The 21,593-nt window shown below is 42.3% G+C and overlaps 1 protein-coding gene across 2 annotated transcripts in view; it reads right to left on the bottom strand.

Moving 5' to 3' along the window:
- NCKAP1L (NCK associated protein 1 like) overlaps nucleotides 1-21,593 on the bottom strand; it is a 311,632-nt gene that overhangs the window by 148,277 nt on the left and 141,762 nt on the right. For both annotated transcript variants that reach the window (XM_077483779.1, XM_077483778.1), the window contains exon 23: nucleotides 11,427-11,524. In XM_077483779.1, coding sequence (XP_077339905.1) covers nucleotides 11,427-11,524 — 98 coding nt within the window. The remainder of the gene's footprint in view (nucleotides 1-11,426; nucleotides 11,525-21,593) is intronic.

Here is a 21,593-nt window from a genome sequence, read left to right on the forward strand (position 1 = left end):
CAATGTACTTGTAGTGCAGAGTGGATTTGCCTTTAGTAAATCAAACCCCACAGTCCACTAGGTGGTATAATCACTATCTGTACCACTAGACTGTAAATAACTCATGAATAAGCAAAGTCAGCAATAAACAGTGCATATACGCTTTGACTGCAATGTAAATAATAGTACTATAACTAGTCTAGAGTGCACTCTAGGAGAATGGCTAGGGTAGAAGTGCAATCTCCCCTGAGACATAACTATTAGTCTAAGCAATAGATAGAGGTTCCTGTAGCAGCTGAAAAGGGCAGTCTTTAGTCCTAACTCTTCAGCCAGCTAGCGTTGGGCCCCAGTTGTACCATTGGTGAACATGAAAATAGTCACAATCAAGCCTGCAGGCAGCAATACTGCTACTAGATGCCTGAATTTTCAGTTCGTAAAGGGCTCAGTCTCTCTAGCAGCAGATAGTAAATCCCCACAGCAGCAGCTCGCCTGTCCCAGCTATAGTGCAGCTCACCATCTGGTCAAACACACTGATTAGTCCACTCTCTGCTCTGCACCCAGATGACTCAGTCTGTCAACACCCCTGAGCCCACTACTCTGGATCCCTCTCAGGCCGCTAATATGGAGCAATGATGGTGCAAGCTGGACAGCAATGCGCACTCTTCAGTCTCACTCACGACAAGAGGAAGTTGTACCCTGTACAGCCTGGGAAAATGCAACTCTTTCCTTTCCTCCCGGGATCTCTCCCTGGGGAATATAGTTCAAAAGCTCTTGATTACATGGTAGAGTCTCTCCTCAGCACTATAGTTCCCATAGTGCAGTGCTGTCTGATTCAGTCTATTGAACACTTCCTGATCAGCATCTCCACCCTTTTTCTGAAACAGCTGTTAACTAGTTCAGCACTGCAGGACAACAGCTACAAGGAGTAGATGCAGCCAGTGTTTCTCTCTTGTCCCTTACTTGGGAAAGGTCAAAGTACTACTTGGGGACACATTCAACTGAGATTCTACTGGCTTCAGGCCCTGTCATTCTTCTGGCCTGATGCTGTACTTGTATCTCTTCCAATGTCAGCCGAGTCCACTCTTTGGGGGAAATCTCTGAGTCATAGGGTCTCCGCAACACAGCATTCGCGTCTCTGTTCCTGACCACTGGATGGTACTTCAGACTGAAGCAAAACCCGACAGAGCAGCCAACCCCCATGCTGACATGGACTCCCAGAAGGAGTGGGAAAACCCAAGAACCATGGAGAGGAGGGGTCAGAAGGGAGTGGTACACAATGGGTACTGTAAAAGTGATAAGGTTGCTATACATCTCATACTAACCTGCTCTATGCAATGGTTTTATACAAAGCAGTCCCGATCCTCATATTCTCGGGTCCTCTGCCCATGCTCTTCCCCCTGGCCCCATTATTTTCTGAATTGACAGAGCCAGTGATCAATAAGTGTTTACTATGCTTCAGTTTGTAAATGGGAGGCTCTGTACAGAGGTATTCCTGTCCCTTCATTCTGTGCAGCTGAGGCTGCAGAGAAGGCGATTGAGGGCTGTGTCCTCAATCCCGTTTCTCTGTCTCAAAGGTGAATCAGCAGAAGTCTTGCACCGGGGCCCTGAAGGTTCTAGTTAGGCCTCTGTCATATGCCCTAAGTGTTTTAGGACTACAGGTGTTCTGTAGTCCAGCAGAAAAGAACTAGACAGGGCAGAGCACACTGCTTGATATTTCAGTGAATCACAGGTAGAGTAGACAGATAGTAACAAGGACACTGGATTGCTGTATTGCCACCTGGAGGTATTTAGAAAAGCCCTCAGAAATTAAATTTCCTGCCTGGGTGAAGTACTCTTCACTAAAGTACAAGTCAGGTTTTAGGTATCCTCTGCAATAAAAGTTTTTGATGAAATACTCCCTAAGGGTTAATCACTTCTAAAGGGATGCAGACATTGCAACTTTTCTCATAAAATCCCTGAAAGTGCACAAGCTGATTAAAAATAATTAGTAACTCCCATTCAGAAATAGTATTCACAAAGGACAAACTTTTTTTCCTCAGAGCAGAAATGGGTAGGAACAAAATTTGTTAAAATCTTTGCAATATACATTGATCGCCCAGAGGGAATTGTTTTCTATTAAAAAAAGAAAATTTTGTTACTTTTATCAAAATCTATGAACATTTTTTTTTTATATAATTTTAAATAGCGCACATGACCTATATGTCGTATATTTGCACCTCTTACACCAGTATGTGCAAAATGCGGTGGAAACTGCAATATAATTTCTCCTACTTTGGGCTGGCAATCAGTACAACATGCCTCTCCCTCTATATATGTCTAAATATAATGTTCTCTTTCTTCTTTATGCTTGTTCGTAAATGCTTGTATGCTATATATTCAGCCAGTCCATACTACCTTCACTTACAGAACCCCGGACTCTCACTTTATACCTCTGTTTTTTATTTTTATTTTAAATTACGGGGATTGCCAAAATTTTATGGTAGCTTTGGCAACCTGGAGGCGGTCAACATACGATGCTGTGATGCACACTATCTTACACACAAGTATGTGATGACATGCTGCAAACATAGGACAGTTTTGCTTGCATCAGCAACAAGTATATGCTGCAGACCCCAATAATACAAAGGTTGTAGCAAGAGAAAATAAAATAAAACATGCCTACCAAAATAATTAAAAAAACTGTGTAGCTCTAAACCTCAACCTATTTTTTAAGCTAACAGAAAATAAAACATATGGTTAAACATGACATAATAAAATAAAAATAAAAAACAAAATAAAAAGGTAGTCCTAAAATAGATTCTTGGGTCTCTGAACTGTGAACCCCGGGAGTACAACATAATATGTAGCCCACCACACTGCAATCCACAGTCATTTGATGCAATACAGCACAGTATAGGTCTTCTCTCCAAACACAGTGACAAATAGCTGCTGGCAGCCCACCCCTTTGATAGTGAGGGTCCTTCATTATTAGCCATTCCAACCCTGCTGACCACAATTGAAAGGTCAAGCAGGGCAGTAATATTCAGTCTAGCAAATTTCATCTTGAATATTGATGAATCTTCAAACCTTGAACCCCCATATTTACCTCAAACTCACCCTGAAAATCCAAAATATATCTGTAGAACCCTCTAGTGTGCTAGAATAGGTTTTTTGTTAGTGTAGGACTCAGGGAGAGCTGAATGATGCACAGACCCCCCCCCCCCCCTCCCCACTTCTGGAACTTCCAGAAGAATAGAAGTGGAGATAAGGAGGAGCTGTCTGGAGTATTCTGAGGGCCCTGGCCAATCCCTAACAGATGGGTTGGCAGGGGGCAGGCCCCCTCAAACACTCTGGGTCTACCCAGCTGGGGCAGTGGTGTTCGGGTGGAAGCTGGAGATGAAGTGTTAGGAGACTGTTGGAGACCATTGGGGGCAACCCCCTAGTCTGGGGGGGGGGGGTTAGAGCTCGGGTACGGAAGAGACCCTCTCCACGACACAGAAAGTTGTCCTGACCGTATGCATGGGAGCAGGAGAAGGAGAGCAGGAGTAGAACACTGCTGGGCAAATCTCCAGGGAGGAAGACAGCCATATGGGCTGGTGAGTGTTACAGTCGGGGAGGACTGAGATGTAGCCTGAGAGGACTGCGTGAGAGCAGGCTGAGATGGATGCAGAGTCAGTCTGGGAGGACTGTGGACTGTTTAGCCAAGAGGGCTGGAGAAAGAGGTAGCTGCAGCCAGGTGGGCTGGCAGCGCCTGAAGAGGTGGTGCTGGGATCAGTAACCACAGAAAGGACAGCTGGGCACTGGGACTTTGCTTCACAAACAAGGGGACCACAGTACTTGCCTGTAAAGGGCGTTTGCTACCAATCTAATAGTGCCAGCTGGTCCTGGGAGTCGTAGTGCTTCAAGCAAGTGGGGTGTGCTGGAGGAAGCTGAGAAGTGTAAATAGCTTGTACAGAAGAAGTTTGTCCCTGAAAAGTTCTGCTACAGTCAAGTGGGCATTCCATTTTACCCTTCTCCCTAGCCAAGTTAAACCCCCTAATAAAAATAGAAAACAAAGCACTGGACTGTTCCTTGCCTCAAATGTGTTGTGAAAATGTGCTGTGCCAGGCTGTGCAGGGTGGGGGATCTCTTTTTATCAGCGGCTCCTTAGGGGATGCACTACATATCGCTTGTACAGAACAAAAGGGAGTAAAGTTAAGCCCCGTACACACTATCAGATTGTCTGCTGAGTTTTTCCCTCAGATTTACCAAAACCATGTAGTAGAAGGGCCTGCCTGATTGCATACACATTGAAACTCCTAAGGTTTGACCTCATATTATATGGTTTTGGTAAATCTGAAGGAAAAACTCAGCAGACAATCTGATAGTGTGTATGGGGCTTAAGAGAACTTAATTGTTAGGGTTTACATGCACTTTTAAATTATTTTTAAATCATTTGTTGTGTTGTGTGTACAACAGGTATACAACTGTAGCAGTAGCACTACATAGCATCACTTCAAAATAGTAAAACACCTTATACTTTGCAAATGACACTAGCTTATCTTATTGACATGTCTTTTCAGGTCGTAATGAAATAAAACATTCTATTAATCCTCCATTTGTGATTAGAAAAAATGCAGCAGGCTATTGATCTTCCATTGTAATCTCTAAAATGTTTACAGTCTATTGATCTGCTGCCCCTGCTATGAAGATGTTGCCACATTCACTGGCAGACAACCTTTGTCTTTTGTATCACGGCATTACTCTAAATGCGTTACAGAACAAATTGAAAATGTCACATGACAAATAATAGGTAAAGAAAAAAAAAAAAGGACACGTTAAATTGCTTTCCTTGGGGTACATTTTTAGCTACAGCTATCAAAAAAGTATAAAAACAGAAACATCACCTTCTAAGAATTATTACTTGTTTGTAAAAAGAAACACATTGGCTATGTACAGTATGTCACCATTCTGAATGAAGCATTTTTCAAAGTTACAAGCAAATTCAAATTCATTTTGATGCTCTCCAGCATTTTCACTCAACTGTTAGCCCAATGCTTTCTAAAGTGCCTCAGGCAAAGAAATGGTAAGACAAGAAAATAAAACATCTTTAGACAATGTTACTAAAAACAAACATTTTACACCTCCGCTATTCAAATGTTTTATGCATTTTAATATACAGCTGCTGTTTATTCATTTCACCGATATAAAAAGTCAGGGTGAAAATTCTGGAAGGTCTGCAATAGCTCCCCACCGCTTCAGTCCATTTTTTTTTCATTCAATAATCTTTATTGTTAATGGAGGATGACACCTCACACCAACTTCGATCCTTCTCCTCCAATGCCTTTGACACCATTAGCAGCTTAATTATTGAGGTGGATCAGAGTCTGGCAGGAGGTGTCATCCGTTACAAACAATAAAATCTTTTAAATGATTGAAAATTTCAGATTTGCAACATTGTACTCTTTTGGGAATTCTGGGGAGCTGACAAATCCTGCTTGGCATTAGCACCTCGAGCCAGGAATACGTAGTCAAGAGTCTACCTTGAGTGATATTACTTAGAGCAGGTGTAGGCAACCTTTTGAGCACAGTGTGCCAAAAAATGTTTTCAAGGAAATTGAGCGTGCCGATTTTGTAACAAGAAAATGTCAACTTCACACTCTCAATCACAAAAGGGATTTTTTATAAAGTACACCCTGCACTCTCACATCTCAGATCAGCCCCAATTCATGCACCTTCATACCTCATACCTTCATACCTCAGATCACTGTCTCCCTTGCAAATCTGTTTCACCACTGTACCCCCCTGTAAATCTGCCCCACCACTGCACACCCCTGCTCATCTGCCCCACCACTGTACCCCCCTGCTCATTTTCCCCGCCACTGTACCCCCTACTCATCTGCCCCACCACGATACCCGCCTGTTCATCTGACCCACCACTGTACCCCCCTGCTCCTCTGCCCCACCACTGTACAACCCTGCTCCTCTGCCCCACCACTGTACTCCCCTGCTCATCTGCCCCACCACTGTACCTGCCTGTTCATCTGCCCCACCACTTTACCCCCACTCATCTGCCCCACCACTGTACCACCCTGCTCCTCTGCCCCACCACTGTACCCCCCTGCTCATCTGCCCCACCACTGTACATCTGCCCCACCACTCTATTACCCTGCACATCTGCCCCACCACTGTACCCCCTGCTCATCTGCCCCAACACTGTAATCCCCTGTAAATCTGCCCCACCACTGTACCACCCTGCTCATCTGCCCTACCAATGTACCCCCTTTCTCATATGACCCACCAATGTACCCCCTTTCTCATCTGATCCACCACTCTAACCCCCTGCACATCTGCCCTGTCACTGTACTACCCTGCACATCTGACCCACCTCTGTACCCAAAAATACAGCTGCGCTAGAACTTATAAAATACCAGAATAATCCTGTGACATATTATATCCTGTTTTTAAATACTGAAAAGTATTTGTGACTATAAAAAGTGCAAAAATTACTCAAAATTAAAACAGATAAACAGTCCAAAAAAGGAGGGAGAGAGACACAAGGAGATGAATTTCAGTCCATTAAAGTGACTCCATAAAACACCCTTCACGTATATAGCAGGTGCGCCCAGAGAGAGAGGTTCATCCACCAACAGATTCAGTAAGGCTTACCAGCTGACAAGATCTCTTTTTAGGGAGATCATACAAGCTTGCAAACAAAAACGATCGTTCCTGGTCCCTTCAATAGGCTCTGCTGGCGTCTCCAACTCCTGTACCCCTTTCTCAGATCAGATGTCTCACGTTCCACCATAATCATTTAGTAGGAAAAAAAGAGAAAGGCTCCCATAGTGTAACTCCATATAAAATTTTAATCCGAACGTAATAAAATTAAGTAACAAACTCACAGATTTCCAGCTGAATACAAGCGTATGTATAATCTCGAGCCGGCCGGCTCTCTCCTATTTACACTGCCCGCCCTTCCTGGTCAATGGGGAATGGCGGTGACGTCAGCACGCCGCTCACCCTACGTCGTTTCGTCAAAAATGACTTCTTCCTGGGGTACGGGCGGCGCGCTGATCCACCGCCATAAATACTCACTGGCAAAGAACGTAACCGCCAACTTCCAAGCTCCTGGCTACAGCTCCTAATCTGCCATTTTGAAACAGGGCAATGTTGATCGTTCGCCCCTATCTTAACTATTGAGTAGTAAACCCACTCTAGAAAAAGGAAGAGGACCATGTAAATAGGAGAGAGCCGGCCGGCTCGAGATTATACACACGCTTGTATTCAGCTGGAAATCTGTGAGTTTGTTACTTTATTTTATTACGTTCGGATTAAAATTTTATATGGAGTTACGCTATGGGAGCCTTTCTCTTTTTTTCCTACTAAATGATTATGTTGGAACGTGAGACGATCTGAGAAAGGGGTACTGGAGTTGGAGACGCCAGCAGAGCCTTTTGATCATTTGAACAATTTTTTGGACAGCGCTGTACCCCCCTGTTCATCTGTCCCACCACTGTAACCCCCTGCTCTTCTGTCTCACCGCTGTAACCCCCTGCACATCTGCCCCACCAATGTTCCCCCTTTCTCATCTGCCGCACCACTGTACCTCCATGCACATCTGCTCTGCCACTGAACCCTCCTCTCAGCTGTCTTAACACTGAACTTATCTGCTAATCTGCCCCACCATTGTAACCCCCTTTCTCATCTGCCCCACGAGAATTTACCTCCTGCACATCTGTCCCACCTCTGTTTTCCCTGCTCTTCTGCCCCACCACTGTAACCCCCTGCTCATGTGTTCCACTGCTGTAACTCCTTTATCCTTTGCACCCCTCTGCACATCTACCCCACCACTGTAACCCCCTGCTCATGTGTTCCACTGCTGTAACTCCTTTCTCCTTTGCACCCCTCTGCACATCTACCCCACCACTGTAACCCCCTGCTCATCTGTCCCACCAATGTACCTCATTTCTCCTCTGCTCCAACACTGAACCCCCCCTGCTCATCTGTCCCACCACTGTAACCCCATGCTCATCTGCCCCATCACTGTACCTCCCTGCTTTTCTGTCCCACCACTGAACCCCCTTTTCATCCCTCCCACCACTATACCTCCTGCAAATCTGCTCCATCACTGTACCCTCTTGCTCTTCTGTCCCACTATATATATATATATATATATATATATATATATATATATATATATATATAGTCGTACACCCCTCACATTTTTGTAAATATTTTATTATATTTTCATGTGACAATGCTGAAGAAATTACACATTGCTACAATGTAAAGTAGTGAGTGTACAGCTTGTATAGACAGTGTACATTTTCTGTCTCCTCAAAATAACTCAACACATGGCCATTAATGTCTAAACCGCTGGCAACAAAAGTGAGTACACCCCTAAGTGAAACTGTGCAAATTGGGCCCAAATTGTCAATATTTTGTGTGGCCACCATTATTTTCCAGCACTGCCTTAACCCTATTGGGCATGGCATTCACCAAAGCTTCACAGGTTGCCACGGGAGTCCTCTTCCAGTCCTCCATGATGGCATCATGGAGCTGGAGGATGTTAGAGAACTTGCGCTCCTCCACCCTTCCATTTGAGGATGCCCCACAGATGCTCAATAGGGTTTAGTTCTGGAGACATGCTTGACCAGTCCATCACCTTTACCCTCAGTTTCTTTAGCAAGGCAGTAGTCCTCTTGGAGGTGTGTTTGGGGTCATTATCATATTAGAATAATTCCCTGCGGCTCAGTCTCTGAAGGGAGGGGATCATGCTCTGCTTTAGTATGTCACAGTACATGTTGGCATGCATGGTTCCCTCAATGAACTGTAGCTTCCCAGTGCCGGCAGTACACATGCAGCCCTAAATCATGACACTCCCACCACCATGCTTGACTGTAGGCAAGACACACTTGTCTTTCTTTGTACTCCCCTTCTGGTTGCCACCACACACGCTTGACACCATCTGAACCAAATAAGTTTATCTTGGTCCCATCAGACCAAAGGACATAGTTCCAGCAATCCATGTGCTTAGTCTGTTTGTCTTCAGCAAACCCAACATGTTTACTAGTCACATGACACCGGGGAGGGAAAATGGCTAATTGGGCCCAATTAGGGGGTGTACTCACTTTTGTTGCCAATGGTTTAGACATTAATGGCTGTGTGTTGAGTTATTTTGAGGGGGCAGCAAATTTACACTGTTATACAAGCTGTACACCCACTGCTTTACATTGTAGCAAAGTGTTGTCATATGAAAAGATATAATAAAATATTTACACAAATATATATTTGTATAGCCTATATATACAGTGCATTCAGCAGTGTACAGTAGATAATATAGTGCAGGTGGTGTACACACTATATAATACAGTGTAGTGCAGTGTTAAACAAAAAATATTCATCGTATCCGGAAGGCCTCTACTCTAAGGAGAGGCAGACATTCACAGGCCACTGAAAGAGGGCAAACAGCCTCTGAAATGATATTTAAGAGCAGGGACCATTCCTGCACCCAACAAGAGTAACTGTGAGGGGTTACAGTGTTCTGCCACCACCAACACCTAAGGTCCAATTTTTCAGCAGAATATATAGTGCAGCCCGTATAATATATATATATATATATATATATATATATATATATATATACTGCAGTTCAGAGTATATAGTTCCCTCAGTGTAGTATTGTAGTATATATATAATACAGCACAGGGTATATAGTACAGTGCACAATATATAATATAGTGTATTGAAGTGGTTAAGGAGAACCCTATGACAGAATTAAGAAAAAGACGGTATGGGTCCGTCCGTCCGTCCCCCCCCCCCCATCCAGACCCGAAGTGCCTGGTATGGATGGGGGGGGGGCCCATTCAATTTTTTGCTTTTTCTTAAAACATAAAATTGGTGTGTAGTTCCCCTTAATATTCATATTACACCCGAAGGGCCTGTTATGGACTGGGGGGAACACACACTGTTTTTTTAAATGATTTTTTATGTATATTGCTGGGATCTGGCAATACATTACAGCTGTGAGCAATTTTAAATTACATTTGTTCCTTTAGAAATGTCATTTTGTGGTGCTTTTCCAAAAAAAAAAAAATGATTAGATAAGCCCAAAAGTACTTTTTTTTACCACTACTATTCCTTTATATTGGCTTTTGAAATTGACAAATGCAGCAATTTAGAAATTGGATGAAATCTTTAGCATTGGGAAACACTTTTTGAAAGATAAATCGTTAATTTTATATACAACTATATAGATCAGACCAAAATGTAGGACAAATACATGCAAAGGAGAAAAGAGGGACAGAGGGACTTTGTTCCAATCAGGGACAGTCCTTCAAAATCAGGAACAGTTGGGAGCTAGGGTCAAGACCTTCCTATGTACAAAAGTCATATAAGAAATTACCTGTTGAGAAATGCAGTGTCCTTGTCATTTCTCGTGAGCTGCACCAAAGAATATTTTCTGTGCCATCTATCTTATGTAAACAACTAATTGCACTGCCCCCCATGTAATGGAGATGAAGAGATGCAGACATGTTTGTAGTCCATACCAGAAGAACCGCTTAGGGCAGGAACCATGGCTCCCTTTATAGAAAAGGTGGAGAAGTGATGTAGCAACCCAGAGACAGGAGGGGTGTTAATTGCATGATTAGATGAAAATATAGCAAAAGAAGCTTGAAACTCTCCCTACCTGCAATATAAAGTAAAATTGACAGGGACACCTATGTATCCCTGCAGCAACATATGTTTCTTTTTCCGAAGGCCACAAGCCTGACGTCACCACATTTTTAAAAATTTGATTAAGGTCTTTTCCTAGATGATTTCTCAATATTTTGGACATTAACCATTTACTTTATATTTTGGAATAGTTGTTTCTTAGGCTGACTTCTATCTTTTTAATGTTCTACCAGTTACCATAATGATACAGCTTTGTCTACAGCATGGTTAAAAATCCAAAGTGTGTATAAAGCCCTAGTTTGTATATAACAGCTTCTAGATTAAATATGTGCACACAACTAACAAAAATGTATACATATATTTTAAAAGAAGGGCTGTAGAAAGGGTACACTGTGTACCTACTAGTCAACCTGATTTCACTATTCATCATTTTAGGGCAGTCAGAACAATGCAAAGTCATTGTTAAATAAATGCAATGAGCTAATCTAGTTTTCCACCGCTCTGAGTCTGAGCAATATTATATATAAGCCTATTTTTTACAGGCAGCATGAGGACAAAGCTAAGAAAAATACAGAGTATGAAATGGGTTTGGCAGCAGCACAGGAAGAAGACAAACCACAGGTTTCCACAAGCTTTTGTAGAACAGCTCTTTATAATTATTACAGCAGTGCCATTATTAGATCTTTAAGAAGCAGACAGAGCTTCTATATATTTTACTTCTTTCATTCAGGTGTTCATTCATAGCAATTTACTCTAAGCATAAATCCTAAAAAGACGTTGCCTGATTGTCTTTAAAACAGTGAAATCGTTACCTTTAGCTCTGCAATCTGTGATGTTACGTGCCACATGAGGTTCTCACTCAGGAATTTTATCCCGTATGGACCAATCAGCTCAGCCAAAGCTTTCATTTCTAGAGAAGCAAGAATAGAAAGAACATTTTCTATGTAAATGGTAGAATACACACACAGGGTTAGTAAAAACTGGTTCAAATTATTGAGTTAAAAGAGAAGTACAGTGGAACCTTGGTTAACCAGTAACACAGTTAACGAGCGTTTTGAAAGACGAGCAACTTTTTTTTTTTAATTCTGACTCAGTTTGCCAGTGTTGTCATGCAAAATGAGCAGAATTAAAGCGAATTGGGTATGCAGTACCGCATTTGGCCAGAGGTGTGGGGGCGCCGGTGACAGTCGGGACAGTTCTGAGCTGCTCTGAGCCGTTGGGAAATACTCAGAATCACTCGGAAATACTCTGAAACACTAGGAAATTCCCGTTCCCGATCCTTTCCAAGGCTTTCCGAGTTCAGCTGAGCTGTCCGAGTATTTCCGAGGCTCTCCCTCGCCCCCCCACCTCTGACCACATGCGGTATTGCATGCAATAGAAGTCAATGCGGAACAAATTATCTTAGTTTCCATTATTGACTTCTATGGGGAAACTTGCTTTGATATGCAAGTGCTTTGGATTGCAAGCATTCCCCTGGAACGGATTCTGCTCGTATTCCAAGGTTCCACTGCATAGCTTTTTTTTCAAACATCACACTTACCTTGGTGGATGAAGCATCACTGCGATGCTGCATCTGTCCCTCACCGGCCTAAAGACTGAGGGCCAAATGATCGAAGACCATTGATTGCTCCGTTCTCAGAGCTCCGTGAGCAGAGATCTGGTGACTGTCAGTCAACAGCACTGTTTCTTCCCCCAACCCGCTCTCACTGGAGCGCTGGACTGTGGAGGTGGTGGGAGCATCTGGCTTGGGCCCTTAGCGGCTCACTGAGAGGCTAAGCCAGGTGCTGGTCCAGGGTTGTGGGCAGATCCCAAACATATTGTGATGTTGCCCCAGCCTGGACTAGCTCTGTGATGTCAGCTGACAACAGGCTATCTGCTGAAAATAGGTAACAGGAGTGCTCCACAGGTGAAGTACAGAAAAACAAGCTTTGTCTGTACTTCTCCTTTATATCAGAACTATTTTATTTCAAACACTTTAAAATTGCAGGTTACAAATAGTGCAGGCATGTACAGTATACTTGCAAAACCTTGGGGTGTATTTATTAAAAATGTGCATAGCTATTTGTCCAGTGAAGTTGCTGGCACATTTGTTTTGTGTGAATGGGGTCAAACCAAATGTTCTCAGGCTAAAGTAAAGTGGATCAGGAAAATATGACATTATGGCCACTGGTGGAGCTGAAAATCAAAAGAAAAAAAGTATTTATTCCCTATGATCATTAGCTCCATCTAGTAATCATAATATGGTATTTTGCCAAACCACTCTAACATTTGACCTGTAGAGCCTGAAAACATTTTATTTTTTTTGCACAGGTTTTCGTTCTAGCAGTTTCGTTGGACAAAATGCTATGCTTTTTTTTATAAATACACCCAATGTGACTTGTGTCTTCTTCAGTAGGTTTCCCAGCTGCTGCCCAGGCACAGCTCTAGACCTGGAATTCTATAGAACTTTTCAGTTTTAACAAATATGCTTGTACATCTTCACAATAAATCTGACAATCGAGCAAGACAATAAAGGGAATGCAGCAGTTCCATTTTACTATAATTTTATTACACCTGCACAGTGCAGAAGTTATAGCCTTTTCACACCTCCCTCTTAGCATGCCATTATGCCCCCAACTTTACATAAGAGGCAGAAAATATCACTACAAGGGACAATGTATGTGGCCCTTCCACATCCTGCCCTTTGTTTCTTTTTCTGATTTGATAAGACAGCTGCATTTTTTAAAAGAAGCAACAAGTGGCTATAAAAAGAGTATGACAGAGAGAAGATTGAGTTGGGATAGGACTTCCCTATTACATGGCCAGTTGTTGCATAAGAAGAACTACATAGATCCTATAGTTAACTTCCTGTGAGGGAATGGGAATGAATACATCAATTTCTTCAGATGGCAAAAGGATAGTATTAAATATTAATAATTCAAAACATTTATAGGGCTTAGCTAGCCATTTGCAATTTTTTTTTATATATACCCTATATCAGTGATGGCGAACCATGGCACCCCAGATGTTTTGGAACTACATTTCCCATGATGCTCATGCACTCTGCAGTGTAGTTGAGCATCATGGGAAATGTAGTTCCAAAACATCTGGGGTGCCAAGGTTCGCCATCACTGCCCTATATTGTCAAAAGTATTGTGACTCCTGCCTTAACACACAAATTAACTTTAATGACATCCCAGTCTTAGTCCGTAGGGTTGGATATTGAGTTGGCCCACCCTTTGCAGCTATAACATCTTTAACTCTTCTGGGAAGGCTGTCCACAAGGTTTAGGAGTGTGTCCGCGTGTGTTTGACCATTGTTCCAGAAAGCTATTTGTGAGGTCAGGCCCTGATGCTGGACGAAAAGGGCTGGCTCACAGTCTCCGCTCTAATTCATCCCAAAGGTGTTCTATCGGGTTGAGGTCAGGACTCTGCCCAGGCCAGTCAAGTTCCTCCACCCCAAACTCACTCATCCATGTCTTTATGGACCTTGCTTTGTGCACTGGTGCTCAGTCATATTGGAACAGGAAGGGGCCATCCCCAAACTCTTCCCACAAATTTAAGAGCCAAAATGTCCAAAATGTCTTAATATGCTGATGCCTTAAGAGTTCCCTTCATCAGAACTAAGGGGCCCAGCCCAACCCCTGAAGAAAAAAAAAACACACACCATCCACCAAATGATTGGACCAGTGCACAAAGCAAGGTCCATAAACACATGGATGAGTGAGTTTGGGATGTAGAAAATTGACTGGCCTGACCTCAACCCGATAGAACACCTTTGGAATTAATTAGAGCGGAGACTGCAAGCCAGGCCTTCTCGCCCAACATCAGTGCCTGACCTCACAAATGCACTACTGCAAGAATGGTCAAACATTTCCATAGACACACGCCTAAACCTTTTTGGCCAGCCCTCCCAGAAGAGTTGAAGACTGTTGCACTGGGATTCGGCTTCAAAGTTGCGTGCCTTTGAAGCCACAGCAGTGTGAACCCGGGCTAAGTGAATTTCCAGCCTAAATTAGGATTCTGCTTTAGACATTTACTTGTTTACATTTTTCTGATGCAGAAATTTGGAAGCGTAGGGACTAATAAACATGCGATAACAGAAAGAAAACATTACAACTGATAACAGACATCGTTCTGCACACTGGAGGATTCTGGTATTATTCATTATAAAAAAGAGAACCTTTTTCATCAAGGTAATAAAATGTGGGTCCAGCAAATGTTGCAAGACGGCAGTTAAATCAGAGTTCCATGAGGCTACGTTTACACGTGGCAGTGCTTTCCACAGTCAAATCCACAGTGGCGGCCCTTGACAGGCAGGGAAGAGGCAGCACGGTTGTAGCACAGCCTCATTCCCTTGAATGGCATTGTGTCCATCAGCAGTACAGCTTGTTGAACGTGCCAGAGCCATGAAGAAAAACATTGCGGGAGTGGCATGAGTACATCTCCCTCCAGATGCCTTTGCAGCTTAAGGGGAGCCAGTAGGAACGCATCTAAACCATCTGTTTTTACCTCCCCCCATACACAAATGTAAATGAGCCCTAATAGTATGCATGGAGCTTAATTACATCCTATGACTTGTTTTTCCCCTGGACTCAAAATTCAAAAATCGCAGCACTGATACCTATAAAAAAAGAAATAGCAATATGGGCATGTATCTATTTAGAATAAATGTTCTACTCATAATCTTGTTGGCTCTCTTCATGCTTCACTAGATAAACATTTAGCTATAACATTCTAACAGGCAATGAATACTTGGCCAGATATTCTATTAAGGTACAGCGCTTTGTATAATGGCTTTAGAGAAGATCAACATTAAAATAGAGAGACAGCAAAAGCAAGACAATTACATCAAAAAATTGTATTTCCCTTTAGAATCAATGTATTGTGTCATCTGGAATAAGTATTTGTATTCAAGGGTCAATACAGAGCCACGCTTCTATGGTAAAAGGGGGAGACTACTGTATTTACCCAAATTTCAGCGGCAAAGAAGGGCATTATCAGAGATTGCCGTCTGAGGTTTTTTCCATTAAAACTGCATACTGTTTAAATTGAAATCGTTTAATATTTTTAAACAAAAGTTCTGCCTTCACTGCAGCAATAACTTTGCTTATTTATCTGCCTCCTATGTGAGCTAAATACTTTGTGATAGTGTCAGAAGTTATGAGTGGGTGAAGCCCTGCACAGCCACACAGCCACACTGTTTTTAAACATGATACATTTCAATTTTAAAGGAGATCTATAGTCGCATCATATACTTTCATTTTATAACATCGGCATTGTAATGCCAATAAAAATAATAGTTATTTTTGACAACACAATATAAATTTTGAAAAATATTTCATGTTGTGAGTGCTGCGTTTGCTGGCTATCATTTTCCACAGCTTCCTGGATTCCCAGTATGCTTTGCAGCTTCTTCTCTGCCGTTTACTTTTAGTTTCTAAGCACTATATATCCCATGGTACCTTGCTGCCTGCAAGCTGCAATTCCCGTACTTACTATGCCTCCTGAAAGTCCTCCTGTCAGCTCCTCTGAGAATGCTTACAAGTTTAATTGTTGCCTGTGTCCTCATTATGGAGAGCCCCCCCCCCCCCTCTCTATTTGTCCTGTTTACCATTATTATTGAAAAGGAAAGTAATAGAAAACCCCAAATTTTGGGTTGTCCCCAGAAAAGTAATAGTGGGGGACCCTTGCAATAGGGTCACTAATTCCGGTCACCTGGGGATCCCCAAGGAATTCTCTTAATTTGCAGAGATTTCCTCTCACTTCCTGTTTCGCTATGGAACAGGAAATGAAGGTAAATCTCCTCAATGGGACACAGATGGCGATAAAAAACTTAACAGAGGTAATAACCCTCCTTTACACTGTCCAAAATGAAAAAACTAAAGTTATGTCTATAGTTCTACTTTAAATGTAAAGTCTACAGCCTATACAGATTCTCTAATTGGTCATCAATGCATGAGAAATAGTGCTGCTAATTGAATTGCATAAAATGCATGTTCCACAATTGCTTCTGTTCAAGGGCAAACATAGTAGACAAATGGAAGCCTGTTGAGTACACAATCCATTGACGTAATTGCACAGACTGCAGCAATATCATTCCGGCAGTAAGCCAAGGACCGAGATAATGGTAAACTACTGGATTAAACCCACAGGCTGCAGTCTGTGTGAAGATGTCCCGAAGTGCAGCAGCAACTCAAGAGCCCCATCACAACACAGGACGGGTCCAATCATGGCCTTTAATACAGTGTATGTAGAGCTCTAGAAGATTATCAACTTTTTTTTCCAATTTGTAAATCTTTGAAATAGTAAATTGATTTGGGAAGAGCCATTTGGCTGCATGTGTTGTAAAATCCTTGTTTACTGCTGATAACCTCACAGTGTTATAGAAATAGGAACTTCTAATATCGTTAAATCATTCCACATAAATGCATTCCACAAATCAATAATTAAATTGGATGCTGGAGGATCCCAGTGGTTGGTGATCCCTGAAATACATTTCTCTGCTGTGTAGTAGATTAACAGAAATTACTGCTCTGCCATCACATGCAAGAGTCTAATAACATTTGACAGGAATTAAAACTCAGTAAAGATGGGAGGACCGCAACATCGCCATGGCAACGTGCTCTGGGGGATGCTGCTCACATACAGGACCGCCGCATCTGACAAAAAAACAAGTAAAGTGCCTGTCTCTGCTTGTTTATCATAGGAGGGGGCGGGTGGTTGTCTGCTAGTGTTATTTTACACAAGACTGTATTGCAGAGGAAGCTCTGGAAGCTGATTGGTTAGCAAAGCTTTAGGAAGCGCTTTTGTTTTCTTTCAAAATACAAGTGAGTATAACATCATTGATGATAAATTGTCAGCTCCTATTAGCATTGAGATCTTTATTGGGATAATATCCATCAATATAGCAATGTTGTGATGGGAATTATACAGAATTGTAATTGCTAAGCAGGATCTGACTTTGAGACAGTATCAGAGCACTATTTTTAACAAAGAGGATCCCTTGAAATAACTTTAAGGTCTCAGGAAACGCCTGCCAACAAAAAAAGTTACATTTACAGCTCCTGGGACATTCATTTGAACAGTAATTGTGGACAGAAGAATAAAAAAATAAAATAATGGTGGATGTGTCGCATTTAACACCCAGGGCTGCTCTGTCCAACAAAAATGTTTTCTTTAATATAATTTTTTTTTTAAATAATAGCAATGGCCAGAAAATATGCACAGATCAAAATGATAGAAATCCCTCACATGAATGGTCAGTAGTAAAATGCCCCCTTACATTATGTGTGGAGACACCACTCCAAGCCCGGGTGACTGCCTGGTCCGCGGCCAAAGGAGCATGTAGAAGGAAGAAGAGGCTGGCAGAACTTCCAGGAATAAAAGCACTTCTTTATTTCAAATCCATAAGAACTATAATATGACACACACTGTACATACTGTTAGCAGACGTGTTTCACAATGATTAAGCACAAGAGTGTAAAACGCGTCTGCTGACCAGTATGTACCGTGTGTGTCATATTGTTGTCCTTATGGATTTGAAATAAAGAAGTGTTTTTATCTGTGGAAGTGTCGTGGAGGTGAGCTTACTAAAACAGGAAGATAAAATACATCTTAGGTTGTGGGGCATTGAACCCTATAAAAACAGTGGAGGGGAGGGCATAAAGTGAGAACCCTCAGCCAACTCGAATCAAAATGGATTTTTATTTTAGATACTTTTACGCCTCGTGGTCTTAATATAGATTTCCACCTGAATTGTTTTATTAGTGATTTTTAAACTTCTAGATTCTCTTCATCCTAACAAGTAGTTTTTAGGTGAAATTTATGGCGTCCGACATTGGATTTAATATTTTATTTTATTGTATACTTTATTGTATATTTTCTCCCAGCTTGACATCATTTCCGGAGTCCTAGTATATGTCACTCTCTTTTTTATGACATTTCAGCATACCAGCCCTCTGTCCCCCTTTTTAATTCATCACCCAATATACATCATATTTCATCTTCCTGTTTTAGTAAGCTCAGCTCTTCGGTTTTAAAATAAAAAAAATTAATTATTTTTTAATCCATTAAATGTTATTATTTGCCAATATGCAGCTGCTATGATAGGCATTATATTTTAATCTAATTTTTGGCACCATGGAGTCTGCTTATTATATTATTATTTTATTTTTTAATTGGTCATTGAGAATGTCCTTCTAGCTATTCACGTTGGTTACAAATCATCAGGAACCGTGACATCTCAATGTTATGTCCCGTTTTAACCGCGATAACATGGCTGCGATTGTAGCCCCATATAATATCCCTCGGAAAATGGCCGCTTCTATCTATTCAATGCACGCTCTTCAACAAAATGGCCGACCAGCATTGTAACATTGGCTATTTAAAGACACTTCCTTTGCCCTTAACTTATCCCAGATGAAGTCGTTGGATGCAGGACACCGGAAGTGATGCTCTAGCCGCAAGCTCCGTTGCTCGTTTGGATGCAATACACATATGTGATGTTTAAATGTGAGTACTTGACCTTTGTTTGTGTAAATAAATGGATTTTATTTTACAACATACTACACTATAGAAGCTTCTTTTACATCTATAGGATAGCCACTTTACCAGATTCCAATAAGCCCCCCTGCCCGCAGACCCCCACAACCACTGGGCAAGGATTGTGGAGATGAGGCCCTTGTCCCCATCAACAATAAAAAAAAAAAAGCTTCTAGATGCAAGCGCAGCTAAACGCGGCATGTTAACACAGCTGAGCGGACATTTTTAGACACCGGTTTCTAGCTGTCAGGTTAAATCGTTCAGGAGAGGTTGAACAATGTCCCGTGTACATGAAACCTAAGTCCTAAAAATACAGTAGACACTCACCCTGGATAATGCCTGAAGCTGCGTCTGCTCTTCTGATGAGAAATGTAGACTAAATATTATCAGGAATGTTTTCTACATTACTTAATATGCATGCACGTACCATAAAAAAATATATCTAATGCTAAGTCTACTTCAATTTTTAGTTTTTTAGCTTGAATAAGAAAATAACAGCAGAAATATACATGATATATACATCCCCATTACATTCCACTAGTTTAAAAACTGATGCTGACTTTTTAAAGGTTAAGATAAAGACTATAATGCAGGTGACTCATGCAGTCTTGCCAACAGAAGACGTCACACTCATGTTTAAGCTAAACTCTGCACAAATATAAAAAGCATTTAAAGCTGAAGATTAATCTGCTTATATTTTGTCTTCCCTGGTTCCTCCTTTCCCCCTCCTCAACTTTCTAATAACATTTTTAAATAAATCCTTTCAGTTATCATTATTGTATGACCAGTGACATCATCACTGGGTCTTTGTGTTGTTCTATGCAATGCAGACAGATCATGGCTGGTGGGAGGGGCTAGCAAGGTGCTGTACATAGTTTCCTGAAAACATCACAGCACACTGCATCAGTACTGCTCTTTAAAGTGGAGTTCCAGACAAAAATGGAACTTCCACTTTAAGGGACGTGACCCCCTGACATGCCACATTTGGGGGGGGGGGCGGATACCCCCTTTGCAGAAGATTACAGCTCCCACTTCCTCCCGGCGCACCACGGCACCAGAAGGGAGATCACCTCTCCCACCTCCCTCTCGACAATCATATGGGACACATCACAGGTCCCAGATGAATGCCCGGCCAGTCAGGGTACAGCTCTGCGGCGCAGTTACAATGACAGAGTCGCAGAGAGGAGGGGGAGACAAGCGGGGCTTCGTATGCCCGCATCTCTGGACCCTGGGAGAGGTAAGTGTCCGATTATTAAAAGTCAGCAGCTGCAGTATTTGTAGCTGCTGACTTTAATTAATTCATTAATTTTTTTAAGCAGAACTCCGCTTTAAAGCCTCTAGGCCTGATGCAAGCAGTGGAGTGGCTCTTGGGAGTAGTTATGCAGATATTAAAATTAATTAATGGATGGATGCCAGTCTGGAGGAGCAGGCGTTCCTAGGCAGACTGCATTTGCATGCAGACTACTCTAGATAATGCCTACATGTGATGCCGAGCCTCCATGATTAAACAATTGAAAGCAAATGAATGAAAGTCGAAAGCCAGGGACTGTAAGGCCGAGTAGGAAAGGGCTAGATGATATTAGACTTCCTCTAGTCAGGAAATGAGACAGGCTGAATCTGACTTGCTGCAGTTTCTGAGTCACACTGAGAAGCTACCAGTGTGCAGTGAAATCAGAATAAGGTTTCTCATACGTGAGGCTTATCACCTTGGTGATCCAGGCAGCTATGGTTCTAGCTGATGCCGCTTCTCCTCTTCTAGGTCCTGATGGCAGGACGAACAAGGTTACCGTTTTACGCATCTGTAGAGAGCGGTTTAAGTAGGTTCAAAATAAGTTGACCACGCTTGTCTCGGCGATTGCGTGAATCTGGGTAGGACCGCCTCCCAATTTACATGGAACTTGGAAACCTCCTTAGGGGTTAAGGCTGGCGAGGGCCTTAGGATCACTTTGTCTGGGAGAATGATGCAAAGGGGATCTTTGCAAGATAGAGCTGCCAGCTCTGAAACTGTCCTTGCTGAAGTTATGGCTGTGAGGAAAATCAGCTTGACTGTCAGGAACCATAGTGGCATGTCTCCGCTGGCACGAATGGATGTTGGAGCAAAGCTTTTAACACTATGTCCAAATCCCAAGCTGGGAACAGGGACTTCCTTGATGGTCTTATTCTTATGGCCGCTCTAAGAAATTGCTTTATTAGCAGCTCATCTGCCCATTTGTGGCCTGTGAAGCAAAACAAGGCTGACACCTGCACCTTTATGGTGTTGTATGCTAAGCCCATACTTAAAGCTGACTGTAAAAACTCCAGCACCCACGCAATGTTTGCGGACAATGGGGAGAAATATTGTTGTAATGTGAATGCTGTAAATTTTCTCCAAATCCTGGTGTATGTGGCATTAATTGTGGCCCTTCTTGACTTCAATAGTGTCAAGATTACCTCCTCTGAAATGCCCTGAGACTGCAG

The sequence above is a fragment of the Lithobates pipiens genome, unplaced genomic scaffold (genome assembly GCF_037356315.1).
Source record: "Lithobates pipiens isolate NorthernLeopardFrog02 unplaced genomic scaffold, aLitPip1_a1.2 Scaffold_16, whole genome shotgun sequence".
Classification (NCBI taxonomy): domain Eukaryota; kingdom Metazoa; phylum Chordata; class Amphibia; order Anura; family Ranidae; genus Lithobates; species Lithobates pipiens.